Source organism: Hyperolius riggenbachi, chromosome 5 (assembly GCF_040937935.1).
Source record: "Hyperolius riggenbachi isolate aHypRig1 chromosome 5, aHypRig1.pri, whole genome shotgun sequence".
Lineage (NCBI taxonomy): Eukaryota > Metazoa > Chordata > Amphibia > Anura > Hyperoliidae > Hyperolius > Hyperolius riggenbachi.
In genome coordinates, this window is record NC_090650.1 from 108,928,045 (window position 1) to 108,946,171 (window position 18,127).

General features: G+C 37.4%; 1 protein-coding gene and 1 long non-coding RNA gene across 7 annotated transcripts in view; one reads left to right on the forward strand and one right to left on the reverse strand.

Annotated features, from left to right (window-relative positions):
- The window catches only part of KCNH8 (potassium voltage-gated channel subfamily H member 8), a 506,682-nt gene that overhangs the window by 346,014 nt on the left and 142,541 nt on the right, over nt 1-18,127 (forward strand). For all 6 annotated transcript variants that reach the window (XM_068236110.1, XM_068236111.1, XM_068236113.1 and 3 more), the window contains one exon: nt 5,071-5,275. In XM_068236110.1, coding sequence (XP_068092211.1) covers nt 5,071-5,275 — 205 coding nt within the window. The remainder of the gene's footprint in view (nt 1-5,070; nt 5,276-18,127) is intronic.
- The window catches only part of LOC137518371 (uncharacterized), a 137,263-nt gene that overhangs the window by 20,198 nt on the left and 98,938 nt on the right, over nt 1-18,127 (reverse strand). The gene's annotated exons all lie outside the window — the stretch shown is intronic.

Sequence of the window (18,127 nt, forward strand, 5' to 3'; positions counted from 1 at the left end):
GCATGTTTAAATAACATCAGGATAGATAGAACAAAACTAAGGCACTTGGACCAGATGGCATCCACCGATGGGTGTTAAAGGATTGGAGTTCAGTTATTGCAGGCTATTTTTTGCAAGTCTCTTTCATGTGGGTCAGGTCCATATGATAGGCATAAAGCTGATTTTTTTTCTCTTTATTCAAAATGGGGGGAAATTAAATCAGGAAACTATAGGCCTGTAAGATTAACATTAGTTGTGTGGGAACTGCATTCCACAAACTAGTTGGAAGGTTCACATTGCTTGCTGGGAAGTGGAAGGGTGATGCTGCCATTTTCTTTTCAATATACAGTGGATGCATTTTAAAGACATTTTTGCCTTAACCCATTCGCATTCCGTCGTTTTCACGTGAGAAATGTTCACCTCCCATTCATTAGCCTATAACTTTATCACTACTTATCACAATGAACTGATCTATATCTTGTTTTTTCCGCCACCAATTAGGCTTTCTTTGGGGGGTACATTTTACTAAGAGCCACTTTACTGTAAATGCATTTTAACAGGAAGAATAAGAAAAAAATGGAAAAATTCATTATTTCTCAGTTTTCAGCCATTATAGTTTTAAAATAATACATGCCTCCATAATTAAAACTCACGTATTGTATTTGCCCATATGTCCCGGTTATTACGCCGTTAAAATGATGTCCCTATCACAATGTATGGCGACAATATTTTATTTGGAAATAAAGGTGCATTTTTTCCATTTTGCATCTATCACCATTTACAAGTTTAAAATAAAAAAAATATAGAAATATTTCATCTTTACATTGATATTTAAAAAGTTTAGACCCTTAGGTAAATATTTACATGGTTTTTTTTTATATTGTAATGGTTTTTTTTATAGTAAACATTTTATTTGTGTAGTTTTGGGAGGGTGGGAGGTAAACAATAGATTTATAATGTAAATGTGTGTTAATTTTTATTTTTTTTTACTTTCAGTTGTAGTATTACTTTTTGGGCACAAGATGGCGGCCATGAGTTTGTTTACATGACGTCACTCTAAGCATAACACACGCTTAGAGTGACGCATCGGGGAGGGAACAGCCAGAAAAAGCACAGCTTCCAAGAGAAGCTGTCGCTTTTTAAGCGGGGGAGAGCAATTAGTGATCGGGCACCATAGCCCGATTCACTGATTGCCTGGCTAACGAACCGCGGGCCTGGAGCTCGCGTGCATGCACGCGATCGGCCGCGGGAGCTTGCGGTAGCGCGCATGGTTCTTGGACGTAGTTTCTACGTCCAGGAACCAAAATAGGTTAAAGAAGGGACTGTTATGTCCCGAAATATTGGCTATTGTATTCTGCATTAAAGTATCTTATTGGAAGTGTCAGTCTCCCCACAATCTTTATTCATTAATAAAGGGGGGCTGTCAATCAAACATGGGGCTAGAGCACGCTATTTATTATTTGGCCTAAACAACGGGTGCCATCTTTAAAGTGAAATGGTAGTCAGAAGGGGCAAGATTTACACTGTAAGAAGGGTGTTCCAGCACATCTAAGCCTAATTGATTGTTTTAATGGTTGCCTATTTGTGGATTTTTTATTTGTCCGGACACTTTTAAACTTTTTGATTCAGTATTATAGACTTCTATGTGACAGAGCACTGTCCCCATAATACGTTAAAAGTCTCTAATTAATTTCAGCCCCTGACAGACCTTCTGACTAGAGAAATTGATTTACTGCTCATAGTTCCTTTTTGGTGCACAGTGGAGTGGCCATGTTTACACTGTAACATCAGCAAGAAAAATGTTGCAACCAACGTCAAACTTTGATCACAGTTTTACCAACTATATGCATGTGCAGAAAGCAGTGAAACAAAAATAAAGATATGATATGTTAAAGAAAATAGTTTACCTACCCCAGTGGGTTGGTGAATGAGCTTTTTATCCATAGGTCTGTACAGAGGACAAGATGATCTAAAATCTGCATGTGTAAAAGATATTTTACCACCTGTTGAGAAATGACTTTTTTGCAGTAAGAGTGTTTAAGATGTGGAATGTCTTACCACATGAATTAGTTACTACTAATGTTCTACTTAAAATGCTTGGATTTCCCTGACTTTGAAGCACATCCATGTCTATGATGTGGGAAAGTGAAATAGTGTCCCAGTCAGGAAGGTAGTTATTGCCCTTTTGGCTTGTCTTTCCTCTGAGTTGAGATGCAATAAGGTTCAGGTAGTTAAACGTGATGGGTGCATGTTTCTTTTCAAACTAAATAACTATGTAATTATAAACAAATATCTAAAAGTAAAAGCTGTGACATAATTCATTTTTTACTGCACTGCAGCTAAATAAGGTCTCTATTAAGCCATTACATAGACCTGTGCACAATATTATCACATTTTCATGTAAGACATTCCATAATTTCCTAGCTAAAATATTCAAAGTACTATTTTTTTGTTTTAAACCATATAAAAAACAAAAACAGAAAAATAAAAATCCCTGTACAAAGTGTAAAGTGTACCCAAGCCGAAGCTCAGAAACAAAATCAAATACCTACCTAAGGAGAGAGACGCCACTCTAGAACCTATTGAGGCTTCCCTCAGTAGTCCCCTGTTGCTGAGTGTGGACCCTCCAAAGATTACTGACAAGGGATTGTTGGTAATCTGATTGGAGCCATGCTCCTCTTTAAGCACACGTGTGGTCATATTGCCCATCCCAAGAAAGGCCACACCAGGCACAGCTGTGTTCATGCCAGCATAGGAGTGCAGCCATGATCAGCAGGAGGGTCAGTGCTCACAGTGTTGGAGGACCAGAGGATGCAGAGGGAAGCCTCATTAGGATCCAAAGGATTCTTTCTCCTTAGGTAAGTATTTGTTTCTGAACCCTTTGGCTTGAGTCATCTTCAAGAGGTGGTCCTTTATGGTTAAGTAAACTTCTCACTGTATACAGTGGCCACAGGAAAGGGGTTTCCTTGCCAAAACACATTACATATATATATTTTCAGGCACATTTAATCCCATAAAAATCTACTTCCATCACAATTTAAATAAAAATTATTATTTACATTCCCTTGTGGACTTTTTTTTAATTTAAAAATGCAACAAAAATATACAGAAACCAATCATTGTATTAAACTGCCTCTATAAACATCATATGAAAAGATACATTTATGCATTTACTTAATTTGATTATTTATTAAGAATGTCTTATAGTATTCAGACAAAAATCTAGAAAGTCAAACCATTTTAGAAGTTGTTAAATTATTTTATAAATAATGCTATTATCACTCTTGACAAAGCACAAGTAAGTGACAAAAAGATTTGACAAAAATGCCTTAAGAGAAAATCTAAAATAATAAAGTTTAAAGTTTTTTTTTCACTTTTTAGAAACTTAGTGTGAATGATGCCAGAACATCCTAAAAGTACAAAACTATGCCAATTAAGTCATGTAAATGTTTTGCAAAACTTTATTTTACACAAACATTTAAATCCAATAGATTTTGAAACAGTTTGCTTCTTTTCTTTTTTTTTTCTTTTTTGTAAACAATGCTTTCCATGCTGCCTTCTATCAATGACGTTGGCATATGCCCATAAAAGGACAACCTGGTACGCACCAAAGAATGAATGCCAAATGTTAGTCTTTATATCTCCATTTTAACATAAAGGGCCCATTGGTTCTGTTTTTTTTTTGTTGTTGTTTTTAAAAACACCAAAGGTGGCATTAATAATTTTTAAGTAAAAAAGAAAACATTTTCCATTCTTTTCAATTTCTAGATTTTTTTTAAGTTGAAATTTCTTCATATTTCGTTTGTCATACACTATGTGACCTAAGTATTATTCAACATGCAAAGATATAAAACAATACATATTTAAACATGTGAGTTTCCATTTTTACATTTATTTGTGGCATATGCTAGCTTGAAAATAAACCACTTTTTCAAATAGAAAAGACTAAATTTGATTACAATAAGGAAATTCAATACGGTCAATATCAGTAAAGTCAAATGCACATTTTATGTAAAAAAAAAATGCTAATGTTGTAATATAAATATACTTTCTTTGAAAAGCATACTTCCTTAAAAGATAATACATTCCATGTTTGAAAATAGACTTAAAAATAACTACATGGTTTTAAAACATAATTTTGCTCCAGCAGCAATTTTTCATCATTTATTAAGTTATGTGTTTTAGTTTGTCTTTTTTTTTTTTTTTGAGTCACATCTGTAATAACAAATCTCCACTTTCATCAAGTACTGAAACTTATTTTCTGCTTATCCAAACCACGTCATCTGTGTTGGATGGTTCTGTGTTTGAAGGAGTAACTCTTTAAACATAAAAATAAATTATTATAAACTGTACAAAATATTAGTGGAATGTAAGGCAATTCTAGTATACTTTAAGTCAGATTGTACTTAAAAAATGTTCTAAATAAAGCTAAACAAACATAAATAGACATTGCTTTGTATGTATGCTACTATTATTAGCATGTATACATGAGCTTTAGAAGTATTCATTCATACCTTCTTTTGTTATTGTTTCTTCACTGATGCTTGTCTCCTGTCTCATATCCTTTCATGTTATTGCTTCCAAGTCATCATGTTAGCTCTGGTTAATGTTATCATACCCTGCATTCATTAATATAAATAATATACAATACCTAATATTTATATTAAATTACTTAAAAACGCATTACCAACAAAATATTGACAAATTGTTTCACTGTAATAATAAAAACTGTTAATAACGCATGTCCAATATTTGTTTCTAATGTAGGTTGGTTATGCTTAGTATGTTGGCCCTTGCATTTCTATTAATGTTCTTTTTGAAATTTTAAAAACTCATTTTCAGTTGGTTTTTGTATAATCTCATCCTTCTTCCCTAAAATTGTGTGCTTGCTATATGTACAAAGATGGTAGGGAATATGAATTAAAATCACTGTGTAAATGGTATACATTTTATATAACAATTAGTTTATTATATTAAATATGCCACTCTCATTTTCCAGCCTAATTTTCTCTTCTATGATTAAAGTGAAGTTAAAAGACTGGCATTAAAATAATGGCATTTATTAACATCATTACTGTGATTACCCTATAGGTTTCTCTTGTACATCTTTTGAAAACTATCAGATTGTTGAGACTTCTAAGACTTCTTCAGAAGTTGGATCGTTATTCCCAGCACAGCACTATAGTTCTTACTTTACTTATGTCCATGTTTGCTCTTTTGGCTCACTGGATGGCTTGCATTTGGTATGTCATTGGAAGAATGGAAATGGAAGAAAATCCTCTCTCTTGGGATATAGGTAAGGAAAACGTTTTCTCATTATTCCCATCCTATCACGACAAGAAGTTGTGTGAATAGCTGTTCTACTTATTACTGGATAAAACTGAAAATTATGCTGTGCCATGTTATCTGTTATATTTATCCAATGATAAACAATTATAAGTTTGATTTGATGGTTGTGATTACACAACCTCAAAGCAATATATTGTTGAGTGTGAGACTTATTTTATATGCATTAAGATGCAAACAGTATCTGACTTGTATGACAAGCAGAAGTTATCCTAACTATGTGCAAACATTTAGGAAATATCGTTCTGTGATTTGGAGATAATTTACTAAAAGAGATGCAATGAAGTGCAGTGAAGTTATTTTTAGTGTTGGTGTTCGAATTCAGCATAGCCAATTTGGTGCACCCAAATACTTCTGATTGCCACTGTTTAGCACAGTTTTTTTCAAACATGAAGGAGAAAGTATTGAGTCCCATGAATGCAGCATGACACAAAAGGAAGTGAACTCCTAACCCTGTCCACATGTTCAGTGCTGTACAGCTGCAGTTGGAAGTATTTGGGTGTTCCAAATCGGCCATGTCAAATTTGAATGCTAACACTGGTTACTGTATGTTTGCTTCAAACATCCAGCCAGTGCAGATAAATCCAAGTTTTTTAACGTCCCCTGTATATAGTTTAATATGCAGTAAAACATTCTACCTTTGCTGACTTTGCTGCTTACATTCTTTCCCCAAAAAAAGTTTTCTGGCAATGATTTTCCAGAAAATACAGCAAACTGTAATGACGGTATCACTTATTTTAAAGACATTATATGGGAAAGTTTCTAGCATTCATATGAAAGTCTCAGCAACATTTTTATTTTATTCTTGTCTTAAATATAAAAGAACTATTAATGTTGTCTGGGTTCCTGCTAGGTAAACAAGTGCAGTAAATCACTTTGTCAAAAACAAAAGAAGAAATATAAAATGTATTTTTTATTGAAGAGGAGTAAAGGTGTAGAATCTCCATCAGGTTTTCATTACATCTCTCACATTTTCATTTTATACAACATGGGTTTGTGTTACAGCCATGTTGGATCGTCTGGTGTCTCCATAACAGGGTACAGTGGAATTTACAATTCTGATCAACAGTGCAATCTACTGTAGCCAGATGCCTACATGCCATCTTAACATGTATAGTAAAATGTGTTACTTTGCACTTATACTGCTTAATACAGTGTGTGCTGATCCTCGTGCTTCTAAAATGTTTCCACTGCTTCTAAAGATGCATACACACATCCAATCTTGATTGCCAATTTTACCACATATGTGTTGTATGAGGGCCAACAGATTTTGAATAAATTGAACAGATTGTGTAGGTAAGCTCTCATAGTAAATGAAAGTGGTAAAACTGGCCAATAAAGACTGGATGCAAGTACTTTGCTTTAGTATACCCTCTCCCCCCTCTGATGTCAATGGTCTCTCCACAGTCCTTATCATTCCTGTGTAGTTTTCTATCAGCAGTTCAGAAAACAGCGAGTGGGTCAAATTAGGAGTCAAGCCTAGTACACATATGGAAGGGCTGTTGTGTGCCATGGATCAAGAGTCAATCCCTCGAGTGACAGAGCAGGGCCAAAGCTGTACAGACACATTTGTTACTATGAAGAGAGGGGGAGTTGATAGAAAAATGCACAAACAACACCACAAAGAGGGCAGGATAAGTGAGAAGAGCAATGTCCTTGGCCAGCGCTCAGCTGAGTTGATCTGCCCGGTTGATAACTTGCCAATGCACCAATGGGGATTGATGGCTGTTATACAATTGCTAGATTCATTGTAATGGTGGTCATTTTGGCTGCTTCAAGAGTAACTGTCACGAAAATCTTAAAATTGAAAACACATACAAATAAGAAGTACATTTCTTCCACAGTAATATGAGCCATAAATTACTTCTCTCCTATGTTCTTGTCACTTACCGTAGGTAGTAGAAATCTGACATTACCGACAGGTTTTGGGCTAGTCCATCTCTCCATAGGGGATTCTCAGCATGGCCTTTATTCTTTATAAAGACACTCCCTGAAAAAGATTTATACAAAGATGCTGGCCAGCCTCCCTGATCGCTGCACACTTTTTTGGCAGTTGGACGGAGCAACTGCCATTCACTAAGTGCTTTAAAAAATAAAGAAAACCCTGAGAACCCCCCTATGAGAAGATGGGCTAGTCCAAAATCTGTCGGTAATGTCAGATTTCTACTACTTGCTGTAAGTGACAGCAACACAGGAGAAAAGTAATTTATGGCTCATTTTACTCTGGAAGAAACGTACTTCTTGTACTTTGTATGTGTTTTAAATTTGAAGATTTTTGTGACAGTTCCTATTTAAGTCAAGTTTAATCTAGTGTGAGCACAAGGCTTTATTTTTCCATCAGTAAAACATGAGTGATAGCCTAATATCCAAAAAATAAGGCTGGAATCAATAAAACTTACGAATGACCTCATTTTATCAAGTTTTTCCATACTTCAATATTCTAACATTTTAAGCCATGACAGATTTCTCCCTACTTTTGCAACTATAAAAATCTGGTTGGTATTGTGGAATGATTCACTGAAAAGTGAACAAAAATAAAATTACACTAACCACTTACACAGCAAATCTTTAATAGTGTCATAGAAACAAAAGAAGATACATATGCAAAGTTATTTCAATGTAATTAATAAAGATATACCTTATTAGTAAAGTTGAAAAGTTAATGTTTGCATAAGAGGTAAAAGGGTGTCAATAAGTCATAGCGAGCAATTTACTTACATGTTTCTGACATAATTTGTAATCAAGTTTGTTCCGTGGGTGGTTTTGGTTCTATGTGCATTATTAATTATATCTACTCTGTAAGGTGCTACAAAGGTTTTTGGGGATTTATTTATTTATTTATTCTTTAAGTTTACATATATAATTTTACCAACTTATTTACAATTAAAGCATTCATACAATTATCGAATTTTAAACTTAACACCAAGCTTGGTGTTCTACCTTCTGTTTATTGCAGTTTATTTTAAAATGAAGTTGCCATTCTGAGAAATCTATTATTTTCTTTTTTACTTTCTGTAAATGCCAAACTTTAGTATCTCTTACATATCCTCATAAAAGGTTAAATGGGAAAAGGACACAGCTTAAAAAAGGTGTTCAGATCTGGTACTTTTTTTGACCTGTAGAAGTGGATTTAAGCCATGAAATGCGTTGTTGTGCTACTTGATAAAATATGAAAACTGAGTCTTCTTTATACCTAGAGCAGGAACACTGGAAGGTTTAAACTACAAATTTAATTTGACAAGTAAAGAATGGTTTCTATGTTGCAAAGACCCGATAATATAGTGCTTCCCCACATGCAACTGCTAGCATTCGATACAATGACCACACTTGTGGCTGAGTGTTAGTCTGCTATCCCTTGTCCAGCTAAGTTGTATCTTTGGAGGAAAGGAAGTCACTGTGTATCAACACTTCCGCCAAGTAGCTAGTGAATATCTGACAGATCTTGGACTAGTCATGGGGAGTCTCAGGGTTTTCTTTATTGCAGTTGCTCAGCCCAACTGTCAAAATAGTGTGCAATTAATTTGGGAAGCTGGCTGACATCTTTGCATGGATCTTTCCAAGATCTGTCAACTTTTAATACATACTGCAAGTGACAGCAACATAGGAAAAGGGTCATTTATAGTGCATTTAATTCCAGAAGAAAAATACATTTTATAAGTATGGGTTTGAAGCAGTAGAGTGTTGTACCATGTTAACCATGAGTAAAAGCAAGGAGTTTTGAATCAGGATGATACCATTTATTGGCTAACTTAGAGATGGATAAACAAGGAATCTTGCAACACTACTGATAATGAGCCAACACACACCAGATCCACAAAAAAACGGGGATGGACCCCTATAGCTATAAAAAATCCTACCCTGGACAAATACATCAACAAATTTAGACGCTAAATCTCTGACAGGGTTCTGAATAAATGAAAAACACTGGCTCATAACATAACATTGCAAGAGCGACAGGCTATCACATCCCTTACGGAGAATAAGGACATTATTATTAAAACAGCGGATAAAGGGGGTGCCATAGCCATCATGAACACCAGTGACTATATCCAGGAGGCACAAAGACAATTGTCTAACACCATGCACTATGCCAAATTACAGGAGGACCCAACAAAAAGATACAGGATGGCACTCAATAGGATGGTAAAGAAATTGCCTGTAAACACCAGGCTTCATGTACAGACTCTTATCCCAGAAAAGCAGAGTACCGCCTGCTTTTACATGCTTCCCAAAGTCCACAAAGAGGCAGGCCCATAATCTCAGGGAATGGAACTCTCACAGAGAATATCTCAGGGTGATTGGAAAACATTTTGAAAACTCTAGTCTGTAAAAGACCCAGCTACATACAGGATACTACACACCTCCTGAACCAACTGGCAGCCATTGGCCCAGTGCCTGGAGGCACCATTCTTGCCACTATGGATGTAGAGTCTCTGTACACCAACATTCCCCATAATGATGGTATTGCGGCCTGTCGCAAATATCTTCAAGGTTTGGGCACACCTATAAAGCCAATTGCTGGACTGATGAGATTCATTCTCACCCACAATTATTTCACTTTTGGAGTGGACCTCTATTTACAGCAAATGGGAGTGGCAATGGGCTCACGGTTTGCACCACAGTACACAAATCTATTAATGGCAAAGATTGAAGAAGAATACCTGGATACTTGTCATATAAAACCTATGGCCTACTTCCGTTTTATAGACGGCATCTTGATCATCTGGTCTGCAAGTGAGGAGGATCTTATCCAATTTCACAGGAACTTCAATGCCTTCCACCCCACAATCAAACTGAAACTGAGCTACTCTCACAGGGAGATTAACTTTCTTGACACCACCATATACATCAGAGAGAACAGCCTACAAACGCCCATGTACCGCAAACCGACGGATCGTCCCACATACCTCAGGTATGACAGTTTCCACCCCAAACATATAAAGAATTCCATACTTTACAGCCAGGCAATACGATGCAATCGGATCTGTTCTGACCGGGATGACAGAGACAAACACCTGGGTTACCTGAAGAAGAATTTCATTAAACAGGGATACACTCCTCTAATGGCTGAGACCCAAATCAAGAAAGCTAACAACATCCCTAGGACTCAGCTCCTGGAGTACAAGTAGAACCAGGAAGAGAGCCGTGTCCCACTGGTAGTCACCTACAACCCACGCCTGGAAATCTTAAGAAAGATTGCAAAAGAACTTCATCCTGTTATATACAAGGATCAGAGACTGAAAAAGATATTCCCTGAACCTCCTCTCCTAGCGTTCCGACAGCCACCCAATCTTAAGCAGATGATAGTGAGGAGTGCCTTACATAGGCCACAACAGAATGGAACATTTCCCTGTCGAGGGACAAGGTGTGGGACCTGTAAACACATCCATTCCACTGACAGGATACTAATACCAGGTACACAACAGGAATACAAAGCGCAAGGCACCTTTTCCTGCGACTCATCTAATGTGGTATACCTGATCATGTGTGCAAAATGCCCCAAAGGAATTTATGTGGGAGAAACAAGTCAACCACTGCATGATCGAATGACACACCACAGATTCACTATTAACAGCAGAAAAAAAGGATATTACAAAATATACTGATCTACCAATACCAAAACACTTTTGTTTACCTGGACACAGTTTAAGTGATTTTCGCATCACTGTATTAATGGGTGGCTTCAAATCGGAAAACATGAGACTAACACAAGAAACAAAGTTTATACATTGGTTCAAAACTGTAGAAGATGGTTTAAACAAGGACTCTAACTTCTTGTGCTGGTACGATGGGCTTTAAATGCCACAATTCTTTTATTTTTCTATCTTTTCATTCATTTTGTGTGCCATATGCTGTGTAAGATGGTGTTTACCATTCATTTTATTTGCTTTCATGTGCTGGTTTGTTTTAAATGCCACAATTATCTTAAGCTTAGAATTAATGGCGCATGTAACCAGCCCAGTTACAATTTGAACTCGGAATTTACGATGTCTCCCCATCACCAGAGTCTGCTTCATGTCATGTTGAGGGAACTGTTGATATTATCAATTTAGCCAGGATGCCTGGGAAAGCCTCCTCAGTAACAGTTGAGGCATCTAATTACATTTATGTTTGCTAAAGAATGTTTCTCCTCTGTATGTCAGTGTATATAAGCTGTGTTTTTCAGTATTTGTCAGGAACCAGTCCGACGAAGGCTTTTTATAAGCTGAAAGCTCACTGTTTATCCATCTCTAAGTTAGCCAATAAATGGTATCATCCTGATTCAAAACTCCTTGCTATAAGTATGGGTTTAAAATGTTACAGTTTTTAGCAATAGTAGTCCTTTAAGCAATTTCTCATACAATCAGTTTGCTCCAAAAAAATCATCAAAGGAAGAATCATATTGGTGCAGTCTGAAAAACTATCCGGGAAGGGGGGTGGGGTTGATTTAAAGACATGTTGAAGATGGAAACTGTCCCTTCTCAGAATGGAGCTGGAAGCTGTTGGTTGACGGGAGCTTGTGGTATCCGGGGGGAGAGAGGTGTAACCATCCACTTCAAACTCCAAGTTTAGAAAGGTTAATTCAGTAAGTGCAGAGCGTGCTATAGCTGAGACATTTTCTGCTCTGGCAGTTTGTCAGCATAGTTTAGCAGGTGTAGACAGGGGAGGACTGGGACCTTTTGGCCTGGAGGGAAAACACAAACTAGAGGCCCGGTTTCATGTCAGCCCCAGCCCAAATGACGTCACATGCGCCCCACGTGCTATATACCGGTAGTCACATGGTCATGCCAATGCAAAAATACAGCAAGGATACTAGAGGGACAGCATGACAGGTAAAGTATAAATGCACAGGCACCGTGGGGTACATAATAGATTTTGAGGGAAAACGCCGTGGTTTCCATTGCGTACATAGTTTGTTATTATCGCACTTAACGAATACATCGGCCCGAGATTTACCAGCATCTCAGATTGATACATTCAACTACTTTCCACCCAAAATAAGTCAAATTGTTGATTGAGCATGCTTGTGACGGCACAGATTTTCAGATTGGATAATTATCAAAGCAGTTGGTGAATCGGCCAGCCCTAAATCATTAAAGGAGAGGCAGCCTGGGGGGAAATCTCCCCCCTTCCCCCCTGGCCAGTCCTCCCCTGGGTGTAGATGTGTGGACTGTTTCCAGGACGCTATTTAATCAAGGTCATACTGATATTGATATCAGATCATTAATTAAAGGTACTAGGGGTTCGGATGAGCCCATTGTCCATAACCTTACACAAAAGTGTTTTGCAGTGGGACTGAGGCTTTGCTGGGCTGTGAATTCCTTGGGGAATAACAGCCTGTACGGGAGACAATGAGTTAACAGTGCTTATTAGGAAGGACCCTATGCTTTTTTAACACCGTTTCTGTTCAATATTGAGTTTCTCACCTAAAAAATACATTTTCTCAAAAATGACATGATCTAAACTACAGGGAAATGTATAGGTGTGTGTCCATTGCACAAAGAACATAAGAGAGAGTGAAACATCTGGCAGAAAAAAATTAAGCCACGCTTCAGTGGAAGTGTCTGTGTGTCTGGTAATACCACCCATTTCAAAATTAGTTCTACATACATTATTTTCAGTTTGCAGGTTATTGGTTTCCTTGGATTATTTCACTCAGTGTGGGTTCCTCTTTGCTCTACTTATGGCCTATTCACTAACCATCACTAGCTTTCATGCTGTTTGGGTTAAGCATGTCTTCCTCTTAAATATATCACATCCCTCAAGTGGGATCACACACATAGCATTCAATTAGCAGGAACTTTTCAAATCATAAGTGCTTAGAAAATCACTGCTAGTGAGTCCTAAGCCTTACTAGAACTAAATGTGATTATGCTGGCATCATTATATAAGTAACTTTTTAAACACAATAGAACCAATAAGATTTGGTGAGGAAAGGAAGTGTGAATATATAGGGATTTTAGCAAATAACTTAAAAAATGCACCTTTATTTACAAATTAAATATTGGCACCAAACATTGTGATAGGGACATAATTTAAACGGTGTAATAACCAGGACAAATGGGCAAATAAATTTCATGGATTTTAATCACAGTAGCGTGCATTATTTAAAAACTATAATGGACAAAAACTGAAAAATAATGATTTTTTTCCCCACATTTTTTCCTATTTTCCCATTAAAACACATTTAGAATAAAATAATTTTTGGCATAATGTCCCATCTAAAGAAAGCCTAATTGGTGGCGAAAAAAACAAGATATAGTTCATTTCATTGCGATAAGTAATAATAAAGTTATAGACGAATGAATAGAAGGAGCGCTGAAAAGTGAAAATTGCTCTGGTGCTCAAGGGGTAATACCCCTCAGTGGTCAAGTGGTTAACGTATATTTAAAGTAATGTATATAAAGTATATTTAAAAAACTGGAAATTTGAATTTAAAGGAAACCTTAAGTGGCTTCTTCCAGTCCTCTGTATTTCTTCAGGTGCCTCCCTGTCCTCTTGGTTCACTGCATTTTGTGTCTGTGCCCCTATGAAAGCTAGCTGTCTGATCTCTGTTGATGGCTACTGTGCATGCTTGGACCCACCACAGTCCTGGCCTTGATTGTGCTCTTGTGGCCAGAAGCGTCCTTAACTCATTACCTCCCACACTCCCCAATGTATTTGTTTTTTTTTGTAATAAAAAGAAAAAAAATGACAATAAAAAAACATAAATAGTTACCTTAGGGACTGAACTCTTTAAATATTTATGTCAAGAGGGTTCAACACTGTTACGTTATAAACTGGAAAAACTGAAAAAAATGCACCTTTATTTCCAAATAAAATATTGGCGCCAAACATTGTGATAGGGACATAACATAATTTAAGCGGCGTAATAACCGGGACAAATGGGCAAATACATTTCATGGATTTTCATTACAGTAGCATGCATTATTTAAAAACTATAATGGCCGAAAACTGAAAAATAATGATTTTTTTCCCACATTATTCCTATTTTCCTATTAAAACACATTCAGACTAAAATCATTCTTGGCATAATGTCCCACCTAAAGAAAGCCTAATTGGTGGCGAAAAAAACAAGATAAAGTTCATTTCATTGCGATAAGTAATAATAAAGTTATAGACGAATGAATGGAAGAAGCGCTGAAAGGTGAAAATTGCTCTGGTGCTCAAGGGGTAAAACCCCACAGTGGTAAAGTGGTTAAAGTATATTTAAATAATGTATATAAAGTATATTTAAAAAACTGGAAAATTGAACAGTCCCCTGTATTTCTTCAGGTGCCTCCCTGTCCTCTCGGTTCACTGCATTTTGCGTCTGTGCCCCTCTGAAAGCTAGCAGTCTGATCTCTGTTGAGGACTACTGTGCATGCTTGGCCCCACCACAGCCCTGGCCTTGATTGTGCTCTTGTGGCCAGAAGCGTCCTGTGCATGTGCAGTTTGTAATCGGTTCCTGACTGGCTCACAGAGCTTTGCTGTCATAATGACGGCAAAGCGAGTGGGCTTCAGTGATGGGAGAGTGGCGTGAGCAGAGAGAGAGAGACAGGTCAGTGCGACATCATTGAACCTGTTTTTGTACCAGCAGTCTCTGTTCCTTAAAGCGGATCTGAGATGAAAAACTATAACAAGTAACTTGTCTATAAATCTTATCTAAAGTTTAGATAGCTTACACAGCATATCTAGCAAACAGCTTCAAAAGTTTAAGATTATTTATTCCTGTGATACAATGAGGGCAGCCATGTTCTGTTTGTCACATTGTCACAGGCTGGGGGCTGGAGATGCTATCAGCTTGCCTGTGTGTAAATTAAGTCCCCTCTCCTCCTCCCCTCTGCCTCTGAAATCTCTGGCTAGTAACCTCCTCCTCCTCCTGCCCAGACTGAGCTCCCATAAGCCCTTGCTACAGTGCCAAGCCACTGTGAAAAAGCTGTGGGCGAGGCTTGTTTAGTTTATAGGGAATTTGAGTATTAAAACAAAACAAAAAAAGTATTTGGCTTGAAGAATGCCCTATAAACTATATGAAAGGAACACAATTATGCAATGAGTAAAAGTTTATCTCGGATCCACTTTAAAGGTTCTGCAACTGCTGGTGCTCAAGTGATTAAGCTCATGTTTTATCAGCCAATGTTGTGCATTATTGTGGTTGTAAATACAACCTAAAAGGGATTTACTTTTACAGTACACAATAAATGACCCTGTAAGACTGCACTAATATCAGTTTTAAGTTTCCGTAGCTGATGAACTTTATTAGCACTGTAAAATATGAATGAACCCATCAGTACCACTCTACTCATCCAACGAGGCTGAGCGTGTTTGAATTTATTGGATTTTCTTGCTAACTGTCCAGTTTAATTATCTGCTGCACTTCATCAATATTAATATCACTTTTTTCCTTGTGGAAGAACTACTTTTTTTTTTACAATAGTTAAAAAACTTTCAGGTTGTTAATTGTTTTGATTTTGTGCACACCAGAGAGCTTCAACTCATATTTATTTAGGCAGATGTCAGGTTTTTAAGAAAAGAAGAATACTTCCCTTGCATGTACAAAGCAAAAACATGGCTTTCCTTTTCCAAAAATGGAAATTCTTCCAGTCAATGATACTTTTCAAAGTCTAATGATAAAATACTTTACTGTAGAGGAAGAAGGCACCCCAAAAAATAACCATGAATGTAATAAATATAAAATGGCTTACCTCTAAGAAGAAGGGGAAACGCCAATATAGGAATTAAATTTTAATAATCAAACACAAAAAAGATCCCCAGACAGACACTGCTTTATTTGATCTGAGGAAGCGGACTGTGGACTGTGCTCCGCGAAACGCGTTATCTTTAAAGATAACATGTTTCACGGAGCACAGTTCTCTTCTTCAGATCAAATAAAGCAGTGTCTGGGTAGCCAAGGTGCAGAGCTTGGAATTAGTAGGAAATATTTGGTTCTCCTACTGTATCCTGCCTGAATTCTACTAACACTGTATAGGCCACTGTGTTACAACACAAGCAATCAGGACCCTAAAGGTTCCCTAAACATTTCTGAACTTCTGTGGTCAGCATATTGTACACTAATTTTAATATTAGTGATGAGCACAAATTTCACATAATTATACATCGTAATTCGCAATTACAATGCAAAATTGTAATGCAAAATGTCTGGTAAAATCATCATTAATTTAATTTTCAAATGTAATCAGGAAATGTAATTTTGCAATTTCACATACTTTTGGCATAATTTCATGCCAAATTTAGCCATTCATAGCAAAGCAAAGCCCCCATACATGCTATCATCATCAAAATTGCTATGCATGTTGAGGGGAGTAGTGGGAACAAGGCTAAAAGATCTTGTAGTTTTTGAAAAAATCTTTAAATTTTAAATATGCAAAAAAAAACTGTAATATTTCTTAGTTTAATTTTTGTGTGTGTGTGATTTTCTAAAAAATAACAACGTCTTTTTGAAAAAAAAAATTGTTGCCATGTTCCCACCATAATATAACTAGCAATTTTGGTAATGATAGCATGTATGGGGGGTTTGCTATTAACCACCAAAGTCAGCATGAAATTACGCAAATTACATGAAATTTAGACTGGACTTCACAAAATTAGTTGAACATCTAAATGGGGATGATCTAGCTCTAGTTACTTATCTATAGTAACAATGTTTGTGCTCATTTTTGTTTAGTGGGGTTTTACTAATTGGGTGCTAGAAGGGCTGGCGCACCAGGTGACATGCCTAGAGGGGGTGTCAGAAAGGCCATCCCAGCCCAGTATATTTACATTATATCCCGCACCTGCAGAGAGTGGACAGAAAGTCTGATTAATCATGCTGTTGTGCTATATAAGAAAGAGGCGGCTCACAGGGACTCTGGCTTTCTCTGTCACATAGAAAGCTGCAGGCTGTTTGGCCACCACCCCCATCTTTCCTCCACCCTCCGGCTCTGTAAAAGTACTGAGAGAGATTTCAGGATCATGCTGACCTGACGTCTCTCTCTGCGTCTATAGCTACAGTCAGTTCTCTTTCCTCCCTACCTCTGGCACAGACGTTACTGAATGGGTGATGTCACGTCAGGCGTGTCATGTATTTGCTATTAGTGCCGCAAATTTCAAGCCTGAGGAGAAGACAGACTGCACAAAGTGAGGTACACAGGAGAAAGAAGCTTAGAAGCAGTCAGCTGTGACAAGGAGGGGAAGAAGTCTGGAGCCAGCAGACAAGGCTTATCAATCATCCTGCCCAGCCGGGGAGAAGAAGGAGGAGAGGGGCACTTTTCACTGACAGACACAGCCAGAGACATTCTAGGAGGACTCGAGAGCATGAGACACAGTGAGAGGAGGAGGAAGTAATGGGACAGAGAGAAGTCTGGCTCCACTGTCTTTTCCATAGGGAAATCAAAATGGGACAGAGGTACTTCTTGGATCCCTGTATCTACCTAGTGAGGGGCTTTAGCTCCCATTCAAGTGTGTGTAAGCCCATCATCATCCCAGTACAAGAATAGTGTGAGTTAGCTTGTTCCTCCATAACAATTGCATTAATAAACCATGTGTGTCCTTCTGTATAGCCAGGCAAAGAGTAGTGTTGGGTGAACACCTAGATGTTCGGGTTCGAGAACGTTCGCCGAACATCGACGCGATGTTCGGGTGTTCGCGCCGAACTCCGAACATAATGGAAGTCAATGGGGACCCGAACTTTTGTGCTTTGTAAAGCTTCCTTACATGCTACATACCCCAAATTAGCAGGGTATGTGCACCTTGGGAGTGGGTACAAGAGGGAAAAAAATATTTGAAAAAGAGCTTATAGTTTTTGAGAAAATTGATTGTAAAGTTTCAAAGGAAAAACTGTCTT